Raw genomic sequence first — 23,537 nt, forward strand, 5'->3', positions numbered from 1 at the left:
TCCCTTTTCTCAGGCCATTTGTGTAAGATAAAAATGTTTTCACCTAGCCTGCAGCTAGGTCCAGTATGGACGAGATAGATGCAGCTCTGGGTCCTAAAGTTTTGTGCAACAGACTGGATAGTTTCAAATCCAGTGTGTCAGATTGCAGTTTTTTCTGACATGATGAGTAAAGTCTCTGCCTTCTACATCTGAGCTGACAAATAATAATTTTGAGTCTAGGCCATCCCTGACAACATTTTTTTTAATACATCCCTTTTCATTGCACCAGAGATGCTTTTCTATTCCCTATACTGTCCACATTTACAAATGCTATTCACAAGAACTGATGCCACTCTTGCAGGATGAAATCATCTAACTTAGGTTGCTCTCTGCTGCATTTCAGACTTGCAGCCAGTACTTAGATCTTGGACCTCAGACAATTCACAGCTGAAGAGGGGGGTGTGTGATGTTTCTGAGATGCCAAGTACACCTGTATTTCTGAATAATTACAAGAACTGGGAATTCAAGGATATCCACACCTTCAGTGAAAATAAAGAGAGAAACAGATCTTGGAGTAAAACTAAGGATCTTTATTTTACCAGAGGCCCCTCCCACCTGGCTTGGAGAGAAGGGAGCCTCCTTTGTCCTGAGAGACCCCAGGGCCTGACACCCCATCCTGCTTTCCACACAGCATCTGAGTTTCAAAAGCAGGAAAAAACTTGTTTCCCCTCTCTTGGGGAGCAGAAATGGATTAAAAACCCAGGCTGGGAGAGGAGAGCCTGGAACTTGGGCCTTTCTCAGATCAGTACTGTAACATCTTGTCACTGATGCTCAAATAAGCATCCTGACAGTGCCCAGTCTAAAAGGACAACTTGGGATCTGCCTGAGGTGAACACAAGGTCCTTGGGGGGGAGGTGAAAGGGGCCCTCACTGCCCAGAGCTGGCTCAAAGGTCGTGCTTCAGGACTAACATTTCTTTAAGGCATCTCAGAGCATTTTCTGACTGATCCCACATGGAGCATGGTCACATCATCTGTCATATACTACTATTTTTTACAACTCTGAGCTCTCTGTACTTCATTTTCTATGAATGGACAGGGATGCTTAGATGCAAAATGACAGACCAGCTGATCCACTCTGTGTTTGATGAACAATTGTATAAGAGCCTGTCATACACCTTAGTTTCTGCTTAAATCTTCAGCTGCCAAGTGTTTACTTATCTTCTAAAACTGCTTCTGGACAGCCAACAGTAAGAATTACAAACAACTATCTTCAGATTTAAGGTAAAACAAAATGTTTCAAAATGCTTATGGCTTTTTCTTTCTTTAATTGCAGTTTCTTAGGCTAGGTCTATCTAAATTAAGGCTTTTCCTTGAGCCATTGCAGACAATTAAATGTGTATAAGGATTTGCTCAGACAGAGCTAAGTAAAACAGTGGGAGGAGGACTATCAACAAATTTCCCCCATGACTCCTGGTAATCCAGGGAACATACTGAATGTCTGGTCACTCAAAACAAAAATCCCCAATATTAGTTTCTATTGCTGTTTCTGATGGAAGAGACTTCATTATACAGAATTGATAAGAGAAAGTGACCTTGAGGGAGAGTCACTGAGGTTTATACATAAAAATGATACACAGTAAAACACATATTTCATGACAGCAAATCTTCCCTAAACATCCACACACCCTTATATGGATAAATATTCATCCATTCTACTCTTCTATCCCTCTAGCTTTTTCAGCCTTGAGTATACTAAGTAAATTCTCTGGACCACTTGGTCTTCTCTTCCAGTCTTATCTTCATGTAGCACAGGAAAAGAAACACTTCATTTACCTCACTGATGACCACAAAAAGTGGATTTTACTGAACAAGGACCATGTGGTGTAGGCATAGTCAAAAAGGTAGCTGTTAAAATGTAAGATAATTATCACTGTGGCATTTCAGTTTTCTTGCACCTGATGAATGACTTTACTAGCCAGATAGATTAATCTTCAAGTCTTACTTATGTAAAAGACCAAGAGTACTTGCAGTTCATTCCTGAAACTGTCACTGAAATACAATAACTGAACTATAGAGAGCTGAGCAATCCATTACTGAGACCACAATCCTTCAGCTTTTACAAAAGAAAAAGTCTTTGTAAAATCTGCATTTTGGTCTGCATAAAGGACTGCTGGCTAAGGACCTAAATGTGAGCAAAAAGAAGACTCAGATACAGCACCCTCATATTTGCATAGCTTTACATGAGCTTAGCTCAGTTTTCTCACTCTAAGCTTCAGGTTATTTGTATTACACCTTCCACATTACACCAGAAGTGATTTAGGAAGGTGGTAAGGTCCTCCATCAGATGTTTAAACCCAGTCAGATTCTCTCCCCTGTAAAATGGATGGCTCAGCATGAAAGCAGTGTTACATGCTTGGATAGTTACTATTTGTTCAGTTGCTTAATAGAGTCCATTATGAGCCCCATGTTTTCTGAAAACACACAAAGGTGAACTCTGTTCAGAGGAACTTGATCTTCTCTTCAGACAAAGCCACATCCCCATTTTGTTTTTCCAACAAAGAATAAGGTCATTGCTTTAAAGTCAAAGAAATTACCTATTAGCACGGACGGTTTTATCTCTCTCACAATTTCTTCCAGATTTTTCATTTCACCATGTTCGTGGGCAAACCGCTGCTTCTCGTGTGTTAATGAGGCACGCCCCTGGGTACAGAACAAGAAAAATACATTTCAGTTCAATGCAACCTAATGCCCTGGGATAATCAGTTTACAAAGTATCTGGTTTAGCACATCCTATTTGCATTTCTACTTATGCATAATATCAGACAAGTTACACTGTGTACAGCTAACATGCTTAGGATAATTTAGGACCAATCTATTTTGTCTAAGAAGTCAATAAATTCAGTAATTGTACTTTAAATCGAAAATAGCTGTGGAACACAATGGTATTAACATCTATTTGAGCAACTGTATGAGATCTGTAATTTAGCAAAATAAAAATAGTTTATCCTAGCTTTTTCAGCTTTGCCCTTGTCTAAAAGTATGGAGACTATAAATGTGAGTATTTAGACTACAGTGGAGCCTACATTTTCTTCACATTTTTCATATTTAAATCATTCATCATTAAGAACAGAATAAAAATAATTCTAACCAGATGTCGAGAGCACTGTTTCTGCATTAACAAAATTGACTGAGCTGTGAAAAAACTTTTGCCCTGATCTCTGCTGGCAATTTCCACCCATCAGTGCCCAGCAAGGTTTCCAAAGGGAATATGATGGATACAGGAGAAAGGGCAATAGAATATCACTGGCATTGACTTGGGCTGCAAGGTGAGCTCAGTGTAACATGGAGTGAGGGGTGAGAAAGGGCCAGAGCTTGTGAAAATTCTGTTACTTGTCTAAATATGCAGAGCTTTGTCTGTAACAGACATCTGAAAATTTCAGCAGAAAAGTTTAAAATGATCACACCTCCAACCCTTGTTTTAGCCTCATGCTGCAGAAAATATCACTGCAAAAGCACTTTTCAAACACAAGTCTAGAAGATGGTTCCAGCCCTTCAAACACCTTAAAATTTCAGACAGAAAGATGCAGATTAAAGAGATACATAGGGAAGTACATGAGGAAAATTAACTGTTGAATGTAATTTTGACCAAATAGCCAAAACAGGTATGTATTGTTTCCCCATCCATACCTTTTACAACTGATAAAATAAACATTTCCTTAATCTTAGCAAGATTATTATTAAGGCTACACTGAAGCATTGAAAGAGAATTCATTCCACAATTCCACCAAAGTCTACAAACTTGAAAAGTTTTGTTCAATTTAGGCCTGCATACACCATCAGACATAAGGCATGATTGGTTCTTACAACAAAACTGAGAAAGCTGGTGCTTCATTTCAGATCCCATTCTGCAGTGTGGCAGCACGTGGCCGTGCCAGTCCCATCAGTGAAGCTCCTCTGCTGGTCCTGGCTCAGCCACTGCCAGGAAGAAGAGGCAGCTCCTCATTTCTGAAAGGAAAGCACTCCCATCCCAAGAGTGCCACAGGAAGCTGTTGTGTGGTCAGGGCTGACTGAGCTGCTCTGCCCCACAGCATGCCAGCTTCCTTTGGCTCACCCATGATTACAGGGCATTTCCACAGATCTCTCCTTTCTACACATTTTTATGTCTGGATGGGCTTATGCAGGTCTTAAGTGTTCTCCTAGAGTGATCAGCACAGAGACACTGAGATAGGGGCACTTGATTTCCTTTGTGGATAAAGTGTGGAATTGTCAGCCCTGAGGGAATGCTGCAGTATTAATCATTTTTGGCATGTTCATGCCTGAATCATTTCACCACCATATGTATTTTGCAGTTTGCCATTTCCCAGCATCCCAGCAGATGTCCCCACAGTACACTTTAGACTCATCTCATTTTAAAGCAAGAATTCTTCTTACCATTTTCAAGGGAAAAATATGAAGCTTTCCTTTTAGTCAGCAAAGAAAAAGAAACCCCAATATTTATGACTTCCAGACCAAAACCCTGTTGCTAGGATCAACTCAAAATACTATAATAAAAGCCACTTCTCATTCTAATCTGCTGATGGGTTGGAGTTGAAATGCTTGGTGGAGCCTCACTTGGAGGCAGGTTTGCTGGGGACCCAGAAGTGAGTGCCCTGGGCCACCATCCAGTCCAGGCTGCTTCTTTAGATGGTTCCTTAATGGCTCATCATGGTGCTGCTGAGCAGGCCAGTTTTCCATCTGACCTTAAAACACAACCTCTAGGAGACTGCTTTGGGCTACCAAGGGAAAAAAAATCACCTCCAAGGGCTGTGACCAGCTCACTCTTCAGGCTGTGGCAGGCTGGTAGCTCTCAGCCCCTCCAGGATCTGCAGATCTGGACAGTCGATTGCTCAGAAAAGGTGACCTTGATTTTTTTCCTTAGTACAAAACAGCCAAGAGATCAGGCTGACATCTTAGTGGATAAAAATGTTGCTATTTTTTCATTTTCAATTTCAGTCAAAACAAATAATCAAAATTCTTCATGAAGCAGACTTACTTTCTTATACAGTTTTACACTCAAGTGGCTTTTGAGTAGGTGTTAAAACACTGATGAAACACCAGGGATTCAAAGTCCTGACATTGACAGTGATCTCTCATTTAACTGGCTATAAAAGAGTATTCAGCCAGTAAGGATGTGATCCACTGCAATGTTTTCCAGGCTGCTAGGTAGCAAGACTTGTGCTAGCCAAATGGGTCAGCTCAGATTAGATTCACTTCTGCTTTACCCTAATTTCTGTCTGTTCTTAATTTTACATTTATCTTAATGATATTCTACCATTCTACCAAAAAAAAAAAAAAAAAAAAAAAAAAAAACAAAAAAAAAAAAAAAAAAAAAAACAAAAAAAAAACCCAATGGAAGTCAAAACTGATACAATTTAAAATTTACTTATTTATTCAGCTTTGGTCTGAATTAGTTTGATCCCATTAGTCAGCATAGATCGTGTCTCCAAGTAAATATTTTTCTAGCATATTAACTTAAGAATGAAATATTAAATTATGTGGCTTAGCAAAAATAACAGCTATGTGCATAGAGATCTTTGCTTGGAAAATGCTTATAAAAGAAGCTATATGGTTGGGTTGTTTTTTGTTTTAAACATATGCATATATATATATATATATTTATTTTTTTTTAAGTTAATTAGAATCATAGAATGGTTTGGGTTGGAAGAGACCTTAAAGATAATCTAGTTTCAACCAACCTGCTGTGGGCACAGACACCTTCCACTAGACCAGGCTGCTCAAAGCCCCATCCAACCTGGCCATGAACACTTCCAAGGATGGGGCATCCACAATTTCTCCAGGCAACCTGTTCCAGTGTGTTCACCACCTTCACCGTAAAAAAAAATTCTTCCTAATTTCTGACCCTCTTTCAATTTAAAGATTAAATGCCTTTCCTATCCCTCCATGACCATGTAAAAAGTCCCTCTCCAGCTTTCTTATAGGCCCCTTTAGATACTGGAGAGCTGATAGATGGTCTCCTGGGGTGTTCTGTTCTCCAGGCTGAACAATCCTAATTCTCTCAGTCTTTCCTCATAGGAGAGGTGTCAAATGTATTTTAATTGTTAATTCAGTGATCCCAAAGGAACTACATAATATCTCCCTAAGCTCTACATCCAAGATTTCAAGACCAGCCAGTTCATTTGATTCCAAAACTTCAATAGTTTAGATTCCAGTCCTTTAGACAGTATTTTTTTCCTCCACAAACTGATAGATTCTTAAGTTCTGATCTCCACCAAGTAGAAAGGCAGCAGCAAGAGAATGATTAGCTTTCCCCTGTGCCCTGCCAACAGGGCAAGGAAGGGCTTGCAGGAAGGAAGGAACAATTCAGATTTGTGTCTCTTCCTTAAAATAAGGAGTTGCCAGTCCATTTAGTACATGCTTCCAGACATTCAACCCTGAATGCCTATAGCTGGAATAAGAAATCACAGAGTTTTTGTCAGCCAGCAGAAAGAAGAGGATGAAGCCAAAATGCAGAAGTCTCAATTCTGGTTTTGTGTGGTTTGCTGTCTTGTCTCCTTCCTGACACTGGAGAGATGCAAAGTGGCTGGACCTGTCAGTGCTGAGCTGTTCTGACTAAAACATCTTCCAGAAGCACAGAGCATGTCTTCTGACATTTCCATTTCCAGCCCTGGCTTAGCCAGCTTTTGTACTATGGCTGCTGGGAAATGAGCAGCAAAGGATCAACACAAAGCAGCATAAATCAGAAATTGCTCTGGCCTGCCTGCATCTCCATAACCCTAAAATACTAACATGGCACAGAGCTTACTGGTATTTCATTTCTTCTCCTAATGGGAAAAAGAAGAAATGTAAAATACACACTACTTTGAAGAGTTTGAATGAGCTCTCAGATTCTGTGTGTGAAGCTCTGAGTCTTTTAAGTAGAAACATCATCTTCAGGTGTGTCTTGTAAATCCACTGTATTTCTCTTTCAGCATCATTAAAAATTAATTCAGTCAATAAAAAGGGCTCAGAAAAACCAGCAGTTTAAAGACCTTTGCAGTACACTAAACCTTTGTGCAGTCTCATTGTTTCACTGAAGCACCTCAATGCTCATTACACAGGAGAGAGATTTTTTTGAGAGATTTTTTCCAGGAGCTCCTACCAAAGGCTGTTATTGCACAGTTGTTCAAATAGCTGTAGGAAGACTCCTCTAGGCCAGGCATCAGCTCTCCTAAGGCTGATTATTATTCTGTTTTCCTGAATAAACAATACAATATACTTTCACTAGAATACTGAAGGCTGAGAATATTAATAACACTCAAAAAGATTAATAATCTTTATGTCTAAAGACTTAAAATGAAAATGCCAGAAACTACTTTTCAGTGGAAAAATATTGCCTCTATCACAGTATAATTCTATACCAAGAAACCCTTGGGTTATTTTGGATTTGAACAAAAGAGAACAAAGCAGCCTGAAAACAGATATATTAGAAGTCACTGTGGTATCTTAGATGGAAAGTAATATGAACTAAATTCTTTAATAGCAAATGAATTACAAAGGTGCACTGTGTTAAATCAGCAGATGAAGTAAAGAGATAAAGAAACAATGGCAGCATTCTCTGTGACATTATGTATGAAAGATGTTGGGAATCCTAAAATGTCTCTACTCCTTAATAGGTCAGTGTCATTGATTTTGTTATCACAAAACACAGTCACATGAGCACCAGGACCTTTCAATTCAAGCAGCAAAAGAAAGTAACAGGACTCAATAGTTCTATAAAAATTGCTTGTATTTTGGATTTGAAATAAAAGCAGCAAAGGGAGCAGTTTCAGGGAGGGTTCTGAAGTTTTTAGTTTAAGGGTCTGATCAACAGGGATCAGGTTTCAAGCAAATGTATATCACAGTTTTCACAGAAAGTTACTCTTATCATCACATTATAGCCAAGTTGAGGCTCAGATAACAAACAAAAATGACCCATCAATAAAACCCTGAGAATTTTCATAGAAAACAGCTGTAAAAACAGGAGACCAGACTGCACAGCAGACATCTATATGGGAAATTAGAAAATGGGAGGCAAACCCTACAAACACCACCCATGTGCAGCCTAATCCATGGCCTGTTTGAGCTGGCTCTGCTGTCCTGCCCCACGAAGCAGGGCTGGGGAGCAGAGCTCTGAGCCAGAGGCCAGGCAGGGCTGGAAGCTCTCCAGGAGCTGCTCTGCCATCAGCTGGGAGGCAGCTGTGAACTGGGCACAGCACCCTGACCACTGCACTGGCCCACGCTGGAGGCACTGCTGGCACCCAGCCCGTCCCACAGCCAGGGAGGCACAAATCTATTTATATAAACACTTGCCTCCATTTCACTCTATCAGCTGGGGCTTATTTAAACAAGAGCTCAGAGATCAGTACACAGATAAATAAAAAAAATAATTGGAGGTTCTTAAATACTGAAGACATGAGAACCACAAAGGACATGAGAACTACAGACCAGGCAGCAAAGCAGTCCATTAGTAAGCTGAGTATTTCCAACTGCAAATGCTTTGGTTTTACTTGCATTTTTTCAGTGTATTCCCTATTGCACAGTTAAGAGAAAAACAAAAAAAAAAAAAAAAAAGCAATTGTGAAAACAAAAAAGGAATTGAGAGTCATGGAAGAAGGTGGTAAAGCACCTTCCTTTTGGGAAATGGTCTCTACCATCTCTACCATGGATTTTTATCTGTTTCATCACAAGTAAATCCATGTTCTAAAGGACGTTGAGAGCTCTAGGCAGAGATTACAGAGGGACCTCCATGGGGAGGCTCCAGAATCATGAAAGAGATGGCACAGAAGGGGCACAGAGAATGGGCCGGAAGGGGACAGGCCAGGCTCCCCCCAGCAGAACTCCAGAACAGCATCAGGTACAAGTCACAAAATACAAAATAAAAAGGGTGGAGGTATTCACTGGGCAGGGGTTGACTGAAGTCTGGGCCTGCAGGTGACAGGCACTTCTGTGCCACCTCATTTAGGAACTAAAAAGCAGAGACATGTAAGCCCTCCCAAAATCCCATGCTGAGACTCTAACTATAAAGTGACAGTGCCTCCTGATCAGACCCATCATCCAATACCTAAAGGTGAAGAAAATACATTAAAACCAAAACAAGGCTACTTGGGCACACAACAAATAAACAGTTTGCTACCAACTGTGTGAAAAAAAACACACCATTTTGAGGAGACAATATCATAGCTGGCAGTAAAACATACCATTATGGTAAGAAATACAATTCTGGTGTTGACTTTAAAACACTGTTAGAAAAGTAGGGCTGTTTTAGTCCTGTAAAATTTATAAAGTACTCTTTCCAGGTAAATAAGCACACATGGTTAATGACAGGCAGGACAAAATTTATAAAGACAATTTTTTCAAGAAGATAAGATATGAGAACCAGAGCAAATCACAAATCTACAGAACAGCAGAAAATGGAGCAAATCAATCATTAATTTCAGTAGCACAGCACAAGCAAAAGAAATAATAAACACCCAAATTAGATTCCTATCTCATCAGTACATCTCATGCATGCAGTGTCAAAGAGTTACATGCCAACAAAGGCAAAGGGTTTTGGTTGGTGTCTCTTTTAGAGAAACACCCCACCAATCACCCTTTTGCCTTGTCCTCACTTGTTTTCATATATTACTCACTGAGCATGAGTAATGCCATGAGCATTTGGAGACAAATTAAAGTTTCCTTTTTTGCAAAACTTGTACTTGATACAGAACATGATAAATGTGAGATGAAAGTGCACAGATTAATCCCCTAGACATTAGAAAACCTGATGAAGCAAACAAGGATTGCTTTGCTGGGATTTTACGTGAGTACAATAAGGCAGAAACTGCTTTGAGTGACTGTGGCACCTTGGAGATACCCAAGGCATTGCATCTTTGCTAAAAAGTATATATTTTTTTTGGCTTCAAGAGTCCCAGCCAGTTGCAGTCAGCCATAGAAGAACTGATCAAGATGGAAGTGTCAGAATAAATGACTATTGATAAAAAGAAAGCTAGAAATATTTAAAAGCTAGCAGAACTGGCAGACAGTGTTATATAAAAGTTAAAACCATTATCAAATTAATATCTTGTACGAAATTGAAACTTTTTAAAAGAGTGATTATTGATAATTTTGTTTTAAAAATCAGTAACAGTCTGGATGGGATTCAGTTTGATATTATGGTATTTCATTGTGAGCTTTGAAAATTCTTTCACTTGTTATATGGGTCTGGCACTGAAATTCTGGTATCATTCCCAAATGTCCTCTTTTCTCTTTCATCATTCTCTGAGCAAAGACTGAACTGTGGATGCACCCAGTTCTGATCAAACAATGAACTTTAATCAGGGTCATATCCAATGCCAGTTAATTGGTTGTGAGAATCTTTTGCAAATAAGATTGCCAGGGATAATGCAATGGGGGAAAGAGGCTGAAAAATGAAATCCTTTTATGTGATTATCTACAGGTTTACCTGGTTACTCCATTATAGTTAATCAAGACCACAGAAATTGTTACATTTTTGGGATCTATTTCAGTCTTCCTCTGATACTAAAAGATCAATATTCTGAGGTCTCCAGCCATCAGACCCCAGTGGATATTCTTGTGCTTGTCCTACAGGGTTTAAGATCACACATCTAATGGTTATTTAAAAAAAAAAAAAAATCACTTGACTAGACACAACAATCACTGTGCTGAACTAGAAAGAACAGAGTGCAAAACTGTCCAAAGAAACATTTCTCCATGATGACTTGAAATTAAGGATAATATTCATCCCTCTGCAAAGGAACAACTCCTGTGCAATAGAGATTATGTGGTGTACAAAAACATAATGCTGCCTTGCAAATTACAGAACTTCACTTGCAAGAGAAGCATGTTTGGCAGCCCAGGAACATACCCTGTCCATCCTCAGCATGGGAGAGCCATCCTTAGCAGAGGGTGGGGGGAAGTTTCTATTAATTCCATTTAAATATCATAAATGGCTTAGTAACTGTATCATATTCCTAGAAGTTCCAAGAACCCTCTTGCCTATCACCCTACCCTGCTCTTGGTATTGCCTTAGAAAACAAAACAAAACAAAACAAAAAGCAGTAAAAGCCTTTGCAGCACATTACTGAAATGCTCAGACAGTGGTGAACCTTATGAATAACCCAACAGTCTCACATTCTGCCTCTTCTCAACCAGCTGACACAAAATAATTTACTGTCTTTCAAGCTCATGGACTAAGGCTTGGCTATCTAATACAGCTAAACATGACATTATGGCAACCTTAAAGAAGACACAAAATGTGTTCACCACACATCACACATTTATGTAATCTGTGGGATTAACAGAAAAAAAATATGGGAACACTGAGAATAGAGGAATGGAAGACATGACCCACCAATGTGTTTATATAGGTAAGTATACACTCACCAGACAGACTGTAATTGTGTGATAATTCAGAAATTCAGAGCTAAAGATAAGTCCCAACTGATTTTGTATAATCTTGAAGTACTCAAGAGTGCAAAACCAACTTTAAAGTGTCTCTTAATTAAGCATTAAAATTTCCTTTTGAATGCACTGGGATACTTGAGACAGTAAGAGTCAAAGTCACACAGTTTAAGTGGCAAAATTCTATTATGATGTGCAAAACCCACCTTTGGAAAACAGTTTCAAAAGGTGAAAGCATTCTGAACCAACTTTAAAAGGCCAAACAACAACCCTAAACTGGTATCTACAACACTGTAAATTCTCTAGAAGGAATTACAGAACACAGCTATGGACAGTATAACAAACACAGCCTTCATCACCAGCTCTTTTACCACAACATAGCAGAAAAGTTGGTCATCAGGCTTGGTTTAATGAAAACAGATGGTCCCCATGGGGGAAAAATAAAATTAACAGGAGAATGAAAACACAGCTGCACTTAAACTAAAATTAAAAAGCCACAAAGGAAAAATTCAGCAACAAAAGCCTGATAAGTGACTTCGTGGCAGCTTTGAGGGTGGGGGAAGAAGAAAAAGGTGGAAACTGCAGCCAGGTCAACAACAGTTCCCAGGTTATTTTTCTTTGGATAGAACTGGTTGAAATTCTACAGAAAGTAGATGAAAGGAGGAACAATGTTTAAATCTGTAATTCCACACTGTAAAATTAATGATCAAAGGCCAGCAGAGAATATAAATGATGTAGAAATTAGTTCAGTTGGACAAAGTAACTGCTGAGTCTTCAGCAACTCTGTTATTTCTCATACTACTAAAGCAACTGATCAGAATATTTCTAGTACTGAAAAGGTCTCCCTCCTTCACATAAAATTCTTTTGATCAAGCAGGTTTTGCTGAGGCAAATTTTAAGGGACTCTAATTGATCAGGTTTCCATTGATACATGTCCGTAGTAAGAAATAAGTGTCAGTTTATTTTATGCAAAATTTGTTTAACTGGTGATCTATGCTCTGATTTTGGTAATTCTTACCTTTGCAATAATGAAAGGGTTTGTAATATTCGAGGTTTTTTATTTTACCTTGTTCTCATAAATCTTCCTCATTTTACTTCTCCTATCTCACGTCTTAGAATTTGGAAAGTTCATCAAGCCTTGCAGCATTTTTCTGCAATCAGGTAAAGCCAAAAATAATTTCCTAAGTGGACCTAAATCACAGCATTCCCTATCAGCCCAGTAAAAGGAACCAGGATTAATTTAATTATTTACTCACTGTATATATAACTTCCCAGCAGTTAAATCTCAAGCCTCTTGAGGCTTACAATGTATTTTCTTTCTTTGGAGAGAGGGTATTTTACCCTTTTTCTTTAACTTTTCAGGGGCAATCATTTTGCTGCAGAAGAAAACCAAGAGAGGACTTGCAGAGCCCTACACCAAGGACATATTTCCTTATGTCCAGCCCAGGCCTTGCACTGACAGATGCCCCTCAAACACAGCACAGCAGCAAGCACCCACCCATTCTCAAGCCCCTCAGGACAGCCAGATGGGAAAACTGGTGCTGTCAGGTCTTCCAGGAACACAAGCAATGATGTGAAATATACACTGTTGGTTCCTGCTGCTTGCATCAACATCTGGCCACAAATTCAGCCCTAATCTACCTCAGACAGCTGTTATGTCTGGCGATCCCAAACAGTTCACAAATACACTCCAGACAGGACATGAAATTCAGTGGACTGCTTTTTGGACAGAATCCAAATTAAAGCCCCACCAAGAAGAATAAGCAGAAGAAAGGAACATCGAGGCTGTGTGAGACACTGATTGGTTTTGGCACTGCTTGAGAGTGCAGAAGCTTGAAGGTGGTGAGGAAAGAATGCAGTCACCGAGTCACTAAAAATTTAGAACTTATGAAAGGAATGAGTCTGTGTGTACCAAGAGCAACAACTCAGATTCTCAGCTGACTGGCAAATTAGCAGTGAGAGGTGCAAAGAGACTGGGACAAGAAGCCAGGGAATGAGAAGAAAGGCTGGTTAATCAGCTCAGCTGGAAGGACATGCCACAGAGACCTCTTTTACTGCTTCGTGGCTGTGAGGTTCCTACACTTCTGCCCCTGTCAGCTTGTTTCCCTAATCACCAGGAGGTGATTTTAGTTCAATTGTATAATTATATATGCCCAGTTTCTACGGTTAAAATATGATGCATCCAGATTCCTCTTAGGCAACCTCAAGGTTTCTGCAGCCACAGACAATACACAGACCTTCAGTCATTTGTTTGGACATAAAATCACTTCAAAATTATTACATGAAAATCAAAAGTATTAAAAATACTCATCAAAAGCACCAGAGGGAAAAAAAAATAAAAATCTAGATACCTGCATTCTTCTGTATCTGATCAGACTACTTTTGTGCCTTCTGTCAAGACATGACCAAGATGACCTTGGTAATATCTTCTCATCTCAATGTCTACGATTGTACTATCTCCCCTTTAACAGTATGAGTGAAAGGTGCTGTGATGCTGCTCAGTAAGCCAGCAGACATTGCCTGCAGAATGCATCCTCCTATGCACAGTTGTGTGAACCACAGAAGACCTTTAATGTCAGATAGCCAAAGAACACTGTGAAGCGTGGTACCAAAAAAGATGACCACAAATACTGCAAACCGACCAGCAAGGTGAAAAAGCAAAGGCAACTGGCCTCTCATCCATTTCCTTTAAGTAGCTCACAAACTATTAAATACATAACCACCTTTTAAAACAAACCAGTTTCTTTATTCTGGCACATGGAATTCATATGTTTCTTTATTTTGGCACATGGAAGGAATGAGGTAAGGGTGAATGATGAAGTCTCTCAGCAGCTTCAAATTCTGACCAGTGTTGATAGCACTGCAGACCACAACATCTGCAACATGAGCTGTGTCACTGTGCAGAGAAGTCTTTTGTTGCAATGCATCTCAGTACTTGCAGAACGATGACTTGCCTGCCATCCTAGTAATGTGTCTATACATCTTTGACCAAGACTGTGCTAACAAATAATAGTTGCATTTAGAGGGGAAATGTTAAACCCCAAAGTTGAACATTTCTTTTCTTACACATTTTTTAACGAACTGCTGAAAAATTTTCTTCATTATGTGCTCATCCCTAATAGAAATAGAAGAGGAGCTCCAAGCATAATCATCCCCCTCAGCCAAGTAACATGGCAGTCTGTCATTAATTTAATAAACTTCAGAAAAGAAAAACAACTTGCTATGCCAAGAGAGATATTGTAGCAGTTGCTTTCACAAAAAATATGTTCTTGTCTTTATCTTCAGAATGCAAGTAATATAGTGATATTTAAAGTAATGACAAAATTGTATTACCTTTACGACCAATCCCTTCGAGTCAACCAACCATATTCTTTTGATAGCTGCATCTTTGGACAGTCCTTCTTTTTCCATAGCCATAAGAATGAGGTTTGCTATCCCCAATGCAGCCTGAAGGAAAAAGAAGAAAAGCAGAGTACAAAACAAGAAATGAAAGAAATCCCCTGCTCACATGTTTCATATACCCACTATTTTAGATAAGTTTTCTAATTTTAATAAACTATGAAACTGAATTATTACTTTTTTCATAAAATAAACCTAATGAACTGTTGTTACTATTTGGAATTAAAAGCCACAATGAAGAAGATTAGCATAGATAAATTTTAAATCATACAGATAAATCATAGTATAGATAAATCTTCAGATGGCTCTTAAGAGTGTGAGGAGCACAATAAATATTGAGGCTGGAAACCAGAAAATGCTAGAACTGACATTTATTCCACATAATGACACTTCCAGCCCTGGAAGTTCAAGGCCAGGTTGGATGGGGCTCTCAGGAACCTGGACTAGTGGAAGATTCCCTGCCCATGACAGCAGGGGTTGAACTAGATGATCTTTAAGGTCCCTTCCAATCCAAACCATTCTATCATTCTAGGATATTAATCTCAGAGTACATGAAATATTTTTTCTTCTTTGAAATTTCTGTAATTTAAACTAAAGGAAATAATAGTCTGCATGCCAGAAAGTAAAACACAAGAGCTTTTGCTCTTATCTTTTTCTAAGACGTCCATCAGAAAGGTAAGCCTCCCTTTACCTACTATTCATGTGTTTTGTAACTCTAGACTTGGCTGTGCTCCCAGTCAAAGCAGGGGAAAGAAAAACTCACATATCAACCTTTTGCTGAAATATGTTTCATTCTTACTGGATTTTATAATATTTCATCCAACAGATTAAATGTCACACAGGTACACATTGATAACCAAGCAACAAAACAAGCCAACAGACTGCTCAATATTTCTGATTACAGACCTGTATATGTATTTTTTGGGGTTGGTTCTGTTTCTTGTTCTTAATCATTGAATTACACTGAGAACCAAGTGAGATTTCCCCCTTTTTTTTTTTTTTTTTTTGTTAAGAAATAAGTAGTTCTATTAAAAACCAGCTCCTGCAGCAGGGGTGATAGCTACCACTACCTCTTTGCAGCAACAGCCACACTAAACATTGACAAAAAAAATAAACTTTAGACCATGAATTCATCTGCTTGTTGAACGTGGAACAAAACCAGCAGAAGGAACTCAGAGAGATGGATAGTCTTGACACAGTAAGGTGGTGACATGGCAAACATGGATACAAGCTATTCTGAAAACTGCAGACATAGAACCAAATATTTAATGAAATTAAAGAAGCCAGCATGGGGTTGCAAGAGATGACAAGCCACAGTGTAGATAAGTACAGCCGGCACTTGTGTGTCAGCAGCTTAGAAATTAACACTGAAAAACTAGGATTAAAAAAATAGTGAGCATAAAGATCTTCAGAAATGGATGACCTTAATATGCAGAATACTGGAAAAACAATATTCAATGACAAAAAAAAAAAAAAAAAAAAAAAAAAAAAAAATCAAAAGGTCACTTCCTACTAAATAATGCTGACCCAGGTAAACATGCTATATTTACTTTCTCTGCTGTATTTCCTTATCTTTCAAATAATGTTTTGCTTGGTTATATTAAGAGCAGTTCAATAATTTACAGCAGAGGAGCTAAAATTTGAAGTTCTACAAAGATAACAGATCTCCAAAAAATGTCTTATGAAAAATACCAGGCTTCACCAGATGATCAGAGATTTTTCTGTAAATTTACATCTGAACTAAAATATTCAGCAGGTGTTTGTAATCATTCCACCCACTTAATCTTCTTGTTTATTGGACAATTGTAACTCAATTAAATATATGATAAAAGTCATCATACTAAAAGTTTCCCCATGTATAAAAATACCTACCTCTCCAGCTCCCTGGAACAACACTGTGTGATCTGACAATTTGTTCTTGGTGATGCGCAGAGCTGCAAGAAGACCTGCAACAGCAACAGATGCAGTTCCTGAAATAAAAAAAAAAAAAAAAGAATATATCTGATTATTCTCAAAACAATTACAAAACTTTATATTTTGAGTAATACCACAGCATCTTTTGGCTGAAAGATAGAAGTGCTGAGGGTAGTAACACATAGTTGAGTGGACTTACAGTTCGCTCCAATTGATTCTTACAAAATGTGAGAATATAATGTAAATGTAAGTGAGAATATTATGTAAATGTAAGTAAGAATAGAATTCGAGTAGCATTAAATAAAATACAACTGATGTATGTATCTATGGATGGGTATAATGGCTAGGCCATTCAAACTCTTGTAAAATATTCTAGCTAAGACTTTATTTAGAATGAAGGGTGTGAGAGTCCAAAGTGAAGTATTTTGAAGAAGTCCGGATACTGAAAATTAAGTTACTGGTTTCATTCTTCAAACAGATATACTTCAAGTACAGTACATGGCTAAAATAAAACTTCATTTCTCATGGGGAGGTTGTCAGAGTATAATATCAAACTGAACATTTTTAGAGAAGCTAAACTAGCTGCAAGAGTAAGGCCAGCTTATTTAAGACTTCAGTCCACTGTGACAGGAGTTTCAGTTTCATATCTTTTAGAACATTTGAGGTACCTTTTAAAACTATCTTTGAGTTATGCAACACAGAAAAAAAGGCTAACATTTAGCTTTATAATTTAGCCTGGGGAGGTCTTTCTTCTCCAAATCAGAACTCCAGAGAACAAGATACCTGTCTCTCTTCAAATGGAGAAATTTTGGTCGTCATTGTGAGAAACAGCTATTAATAAAAAGTAGAACAAAAAAAGAATTCAAGCAGGCATTTAAATCAAACTTGTTCACAGTGGCAGTGTAAATCTAACCTCTGTGATTGCTAATATATCTTTGACTAATTTGTCTTTAAGGTCTACTTTCAAATTCTCTTTTATATCCTCAGCAAGTATTCATTCCAGTGCTTAACTGTACTTTAGGTTGAAAATTTCAAATCTAAACACTTCTTTTCTCCTTCTTCTATTTTGGCCTCTTATCTACTACTGGAAAGCCTGTTATTTTGCAAAAAGTAATTTATTACATTTGAAGACTCATGGTGTTCCAATCAGCTTTTCTTTCCTGGAACAATCCAAATTCTCCCACTCTTTCAGAAAGTTACATTTTCTTAACTTGAATTGCTGCACCCAAATCAATACACTGCACTGCAGATGAATTGTCAACACTGCTGAGTCAAGCTGTGTTGACCTGTCACACTCAAGAAAGTTGCATTTAGTCACCAGGACCTCATATCTGTCTCTTCTGACCCAAAGACTGAAGGTGACTCCTCCTCCCCAACAAAGTCTACTGGAAGGGGAAGACTTTCTTTCATGTGTTTGTGACTTCATGCAACAAGCTTGTATTTTTCACAAATTATTGTCATCACTAAAGCATAAGCTAAGATCATAAAAAATCATTCAGACTCTATTCCTGTAAGGAACTTGGATCCCATAAAGACATCCCGTTTATAGGAATGTAGTAGGGAGATTGATAATACCTCCAGCAAAGTTGTGTTTTTAAAGGAGATTCTGAAGGACCAATTGCAGACAGCACTAATTTCTCTAGGCCTGGAAATCCTGTATAAACACTAACAATTAAGTACTGAAAGTCAAAACATGGGTTTCAACAGTCTTTGAAGATTTGTAATGCCTATCTGATTCAGAGAGAGCAGGAACACATGGAGTTGACCACATGCCCTGCAACACCCAGTTTCAGGAATGAGAACTGAATACCTCCCTCCCTGGGCAGCAGATTTCCTTGACTCAAGGAAATCAAAGATGAGGCCATGAATTATTTTGAGAAGCCTGCGAGAACTTGCAAGGAGGAGATCTGCTGGCTCCTACAAGTATGTTCCTGATCACCACTGCCCTAACTGCAATTGCCTACAAACCACACAGTTGAGGGGAGAATTCACATTGTTACTGATTTTTCCTTCAATAAAACCATGAAATGGGTGTGACCAGCCCCACAAAAGCACTTGGCCCAGAATCTGTGTATAGGGCAGTTGCCCTCAACATGCAGCTCCCCTAAATTAGCTATTCACAAGCCTATTTTCTCAGAAACAAGGTGAATTTTAAAGCTGAGATAGCAGTGAATCCCCACATTAAACTCTATGAGATGCTCAAAACAGCCTTCAAACTGCAGGCATACAGACCATAGACTTTCAAATTTATGTAGTTAAAACTACAAGGACCTAAAAGAACAGAAGTAGTAAGAAGCCTGGTACAGGGCAAACCTTTTCTTCCATGACATCATTTGGGTGGTTACTTTTTCAAAAATAAAAGGAACTGCTTAATGAATTTAAGAGTACATCTTTTTAAAGTAAATCCACCTAAACAGTTAAAAAAATGTGTTTTCAGAATTAAGTTTGTTATGTGCTTTTGATGATGACTTTTCACTTCGATCATCAGAAATACAGGACACCTTGTTCTCAGGCCACTTAATGTTTAGCATTTTTTACTTCTTTAGTCATTTTTATGACTTGTTCTGTCCCTGATTTCTAAATAAAAAATCTTAAAAATGGTTCCTCTGAGGCATGGCTTTGGGAACAACAACCATAAGGCTGAGACACTTCCACCTCTCAGTCTCCAAGAGCTAGCTTGTTTCTTTCCCAGATGAAATTAAGTCTTCCTCTGGCAAGTGCCAAGCTGGCAAAGACCAAAAATGGCATGAAAGAGAAGTCAGAGTGTGTTCTCAGCTTCCCTTGGTTCTCTACCAAACAATCCTCATAACCAGCAAGAAAAAAATCCCATGGTCTCATTGGATGCCAAGTTTTTTCTCCTATTTTATGTTACACAGCTGTGCTTGCAGGGGAGGAGGAGGAGGGAGCCTACATAACACAGCTTATTCCTAGGACCATCAATCTGGTCTCCTGAAAAGGAAAGCTGAGCTGGAGCATTGTAAGACCCCTGTTTTCCTTGAAGTTGTGGCCACCACAGCATCTTGTCTCCCACCAGAGGAGTTCTCAGAGAGCAGTGAAAGCTGCTCTTCAAGGTGCATTGTGATGACAGAGTCAAAATGAAACACCACAGATTTATAACAAATGGGAATGCTGGGATACCACTCATCTTCATGGCTGATGTACTGCTGCTAAGCTTGTTAGCCAGAAAAATGGACTGTCATTAAGTATTACCAGTTGGGATACTTTACAACTCTGTCACTGCATGATCCCCTGCTTTAAGGAAAAATAGAAGATATAAATAAAATTCTGCACTGAATGTCAATAGCATTTTGCATTGAATATTTGAATGGGATGTGAACTAGTGTTACCTGTATGTTCATTATAATGAGGGTGATTCAAAACAAAGGTTATAATAGCACAGATAAAGGCTTAAATATGACTTTTCTCTCAAATCATGATTTGCACAGAATTGCTCTAAAAAGTGTGTTTAAAAGTATTCCACACCGATTTCATTTAGCCTTTTGACTCTGAAAGGAATAATAACCCAGTTTATTAGATTACTGAATGCACTATCACTGCTGCTGGCAGTGGCTGTCATCACTCCTCATCAGCAACTTCCCTTATTCCTTCCCACTGAAGGGGGGCACTGGCAGCCTGAATAGCAGATCTGTTTAACCGGAACTGCTCTGACTAACGCCGTGACCTTAAATTTCACCCTCAACACTGCCTTGAGTTTTTGAAACGGATCAAAATGCAATTCACATCCATCTGCCAAGGCAGATGCAAAACACCTCTTGCAGACATCAGGAGGCACAAATAGAATTAAGTCACTTTTCTGACTGTCATCACTGTAGGAAGGAGAGAATCAGCTTGGCCAGAGCACAGGTTAAATCCCTTGTGTGCAGCATAAGACAGACATTGTTCAAGGCTATGATTTTGAAAACCCATTCTATTGTCCACAGATTTCTAGAAGATTAATCAAAGCAAATTTAACAAAGGATATTTTCCTAAACCAGTGTCAACTGCTGCAACAGCAAACATTTCATTATAGTTTTCTAAGAAGGTAAGTCATGTCTTGTATAAACACAATAGATGAGAAATTTCAAGGTACAATATTCTATACCAAGGTTTTGTTTTCTGTGCAGGATTCTTTAGCCTTGTTACAGTAACTGCACAGCTGAGCATGAATATGTTAAAGGAAATTCACAGCCTTTTGGGGTTGACACACAGAGTACTTTTTCAGCATATATAATTGAACAAAATAGGGGGGGATAAGCCCCAAAATGTGAGGAATAAGAACTTAATTTATATTGGATGCAATTTAATTTAAATTAGCAAGAAATGGCTTTTTGCACTGAAACCTTTGTCATTTAAAGTTTCAAAAAATAAAACTTGTAATCAAGTGTTAGCAGTTCCTTTATGTAATTTTACCTATCTCATTTTAAAAAGCTAGCAAACAATAAGATGTGAGAATTTTCTGCAGCACATCCAAAAAACTGACATATTCATTCAGGACTAAAAGATTAGGAAGTGGAAAAAGTAAAATTCATATTTCTCAATACACATAATAGAAATCACATGTTAACATTGCCAGGCATCCCAATAGCACTTTACAGTGTGCCAAGGAAAAAAATCCATTCCCATCTCCTGCACTTACAGGGAAAAAGTAAAGATCCTATGGAAAAGGTGAGATCTCACTTGCTAGAGAGGCAAATGCTACAGCTGTGGGTAGTTCAAAAGGACCCTCTCTTTTAAGAGATGGGATCTCCTTCTTCTTGCCATGAATGGACTTCTCAAAGCTGCGTGTGCACACTGCCCTGCTCTGCAGTGGGCAGTGAAAAGAGGGGAAAGGCTCTAGGCAAGAAGAAATGTAATCTAAAACACCATCCATTTGGCATATTTGGAAAAAGATACAGAGTCCCAGCAGCACAGGATGGCTGAGACTGGGAGGGCATTTGCTGTGACTCCTTGCTCAAGCTAGCAGGGCCACCTGGAGCTGGCTGCCCCAGAACATGGGGAGAATGGATTTGTTTTTTAAACCCATAATGAGCAAAAAATGAAACAGAGGAATACTTGCGCATACACATGGAAAATTACACAAAAGCTACAGTAGGGGATTTACCTGAAAACATACTGATTTCAATGTACATTTACCACTGAGCAACAGAGAGATGATATCCTGAGAAAAGTACACTACAGAATATGTTTTAATAGGATTTTTAAAAAATTATTTTATTTCAAAAATTATTTTGTTTTAAAATCTCAGCATTTTTCACTTGAAAGCCAATGTCTGAAAGTAGAGCACATGTCTATGAAAGAGGTTTTCTACAGTTTGCATATCTTATCAGAATCTGAGATATACGATATTTAATATCTGAGCTATTATATGTCATTCCAGTCTGCATTTTTCAAAATCTTGGCCAGAGAAAGAACTGGAAGCCCTATGCCCATCACAGCCATAACAACAAATCCAAAATCACAATTGGATTTCAATAACTGAAATTTCCAGGTACCCAATGTATAAATTGTTATATTAATGTTAAAAGAATTGAATCTCTAAAAGGACAATGTTTGTGACACATAAATTCTGATTTCTGAGAATGGCACCGACTTAACATTGAATTGCTCACAACATATCTTCCAGGTATAATTTTCCTAGTTATCCAAATGGCATTCTGCTGAACACTTAACATATATTTTAAACAAAATCAAAATATAAAATGAAAAATTCATATTAAGTTATTTTAGTCTACATTTTTTATTTTAGGTCTCTTTCCTTTCACAAAATGTTGATGCAATCAAACAACACAGCTGTTAAAAACTAGTAACATCTAAGGTCATGACGGATACCAAAATTAATTCCAATCTGGAGCAATCTTTCCATGTAAATATTTTTATTGGCATAAAATACAGGTCCTGTGTCCATAATGGGGGAAAGCATTGCAACTGTGGGCACAGTGAAGTTACAAGAACTGTAACTCCAGTATTACAGAGCAGAGAAACACTTATTTTACATAGATTGTTTTATACTAGAGAAGTTTGTCCTTGTGAATTGAGACTATTTTTAAGTACAGAAGGGGGGGGGGGTGAAAAAGATCAAAACAATTCTAATAATTGAAATAATTGGCCTATACAGAGGCAGCAAAGCTAGAGAAATTTATGCCACTATTTGAAATGTATCCATGTCAGCAATGATTGCAACTAGTGACCACATGATAAGCACCGAGAGACCCACAGAAAACAAATGCACATCTCTTAAGACATGCAAACATGCCTTAAACCACTGACTGTGCTCAAGCAGCAAAAACTCTTCCAGCAGCCTCACCAAAGTCAAAATGGGTGTGGAAAGGGAGCACGATGGCACCCTGGGCTTGAAGGGGCAGGAAGGTGTGACCCAAGCCAATCCCAGCCACAAGCAGGATTTCAGCACTGCCTTGTACCTAGGACTTCCACTTTAGCAGATCTTAAGAGACTTGTCCAATCTCTCTGCAGCAGGGATGGGAGCTGGTTAGTCTCTTTAAGGAAATTTTCAAACTGTGAATCCCAAGCCTGCTTCCTTTGAGAGTGGTCAGGTCATCATCTCTCATGCCAAGAACCAGCTTTGTTTGGCAACACAGGCCCCATTCCCAGGCAGGGGTTGGAAAGAAAAAAGCTATCACATATCATGTCCTCTAGAAAATTCTGTCCTTTCCTTATGATACCTCCTTCCTAAATATATTGGAGATGAGCAAAGTTAGCAACCTGACCTAATTCTACAATTTCTAAATGTTGTGGAGTTTGCCATTACAAAATTATTTCATATTTCTCCCCTATGGGAAATTATGATCAACTCCCCCTCAGTGTTGGA

General features: G+C 38.5%; 1 protein-coding gene across 2 annotated transcripts in view; it reads right to left on the bottom strand.

Moving 5' to 3' along the window:
- ME1 (malic enzyme 1) overlaps window positions 1-23,537 on the bottom strand; it is a 149,240-nt gene that overhangs the window by 9,435 nt on the left and 116,268 nt on the right. For both annotated transcript variants that reach the window (XM_056488511.1, XM_056488512.1), the window contains exons 8-10: window positions 16,670-16,767; window positions 14,732-14,845; window positions 2,575-2,680 (exon numbers count right to left, since the gene is read on the bottom strand). In XM_056488511.1, coding sequence (XP_056344486.1) covers window positions 2,575-2,680; window positions 14,732-14,845; window positions 16,670-16,767 — 318 coding nt within the window. The remainder of the gene's footprint in view (window positions 1-2,574; window positions 2,681-14,731; window positions 14,846-16,669; window positions 16,768-23,537) is intronic.

The sequence above is a fragment of the Oenanthe melanoleuca genome, chromosome 3, assembly GCF_029582105.1.
Source record: "Oenanthe melanoleuca isolate GR-GAL-2019-014 chromosome 3, OMel1.0, whole genome shotgun sequence".
NCBI classification, from domain to species: Eukaryota; Metazoa; Chordata; class Aves; order Passeriformes; family Muscicapidae; genus Oenanthe; species Oenanthe melanoleuca.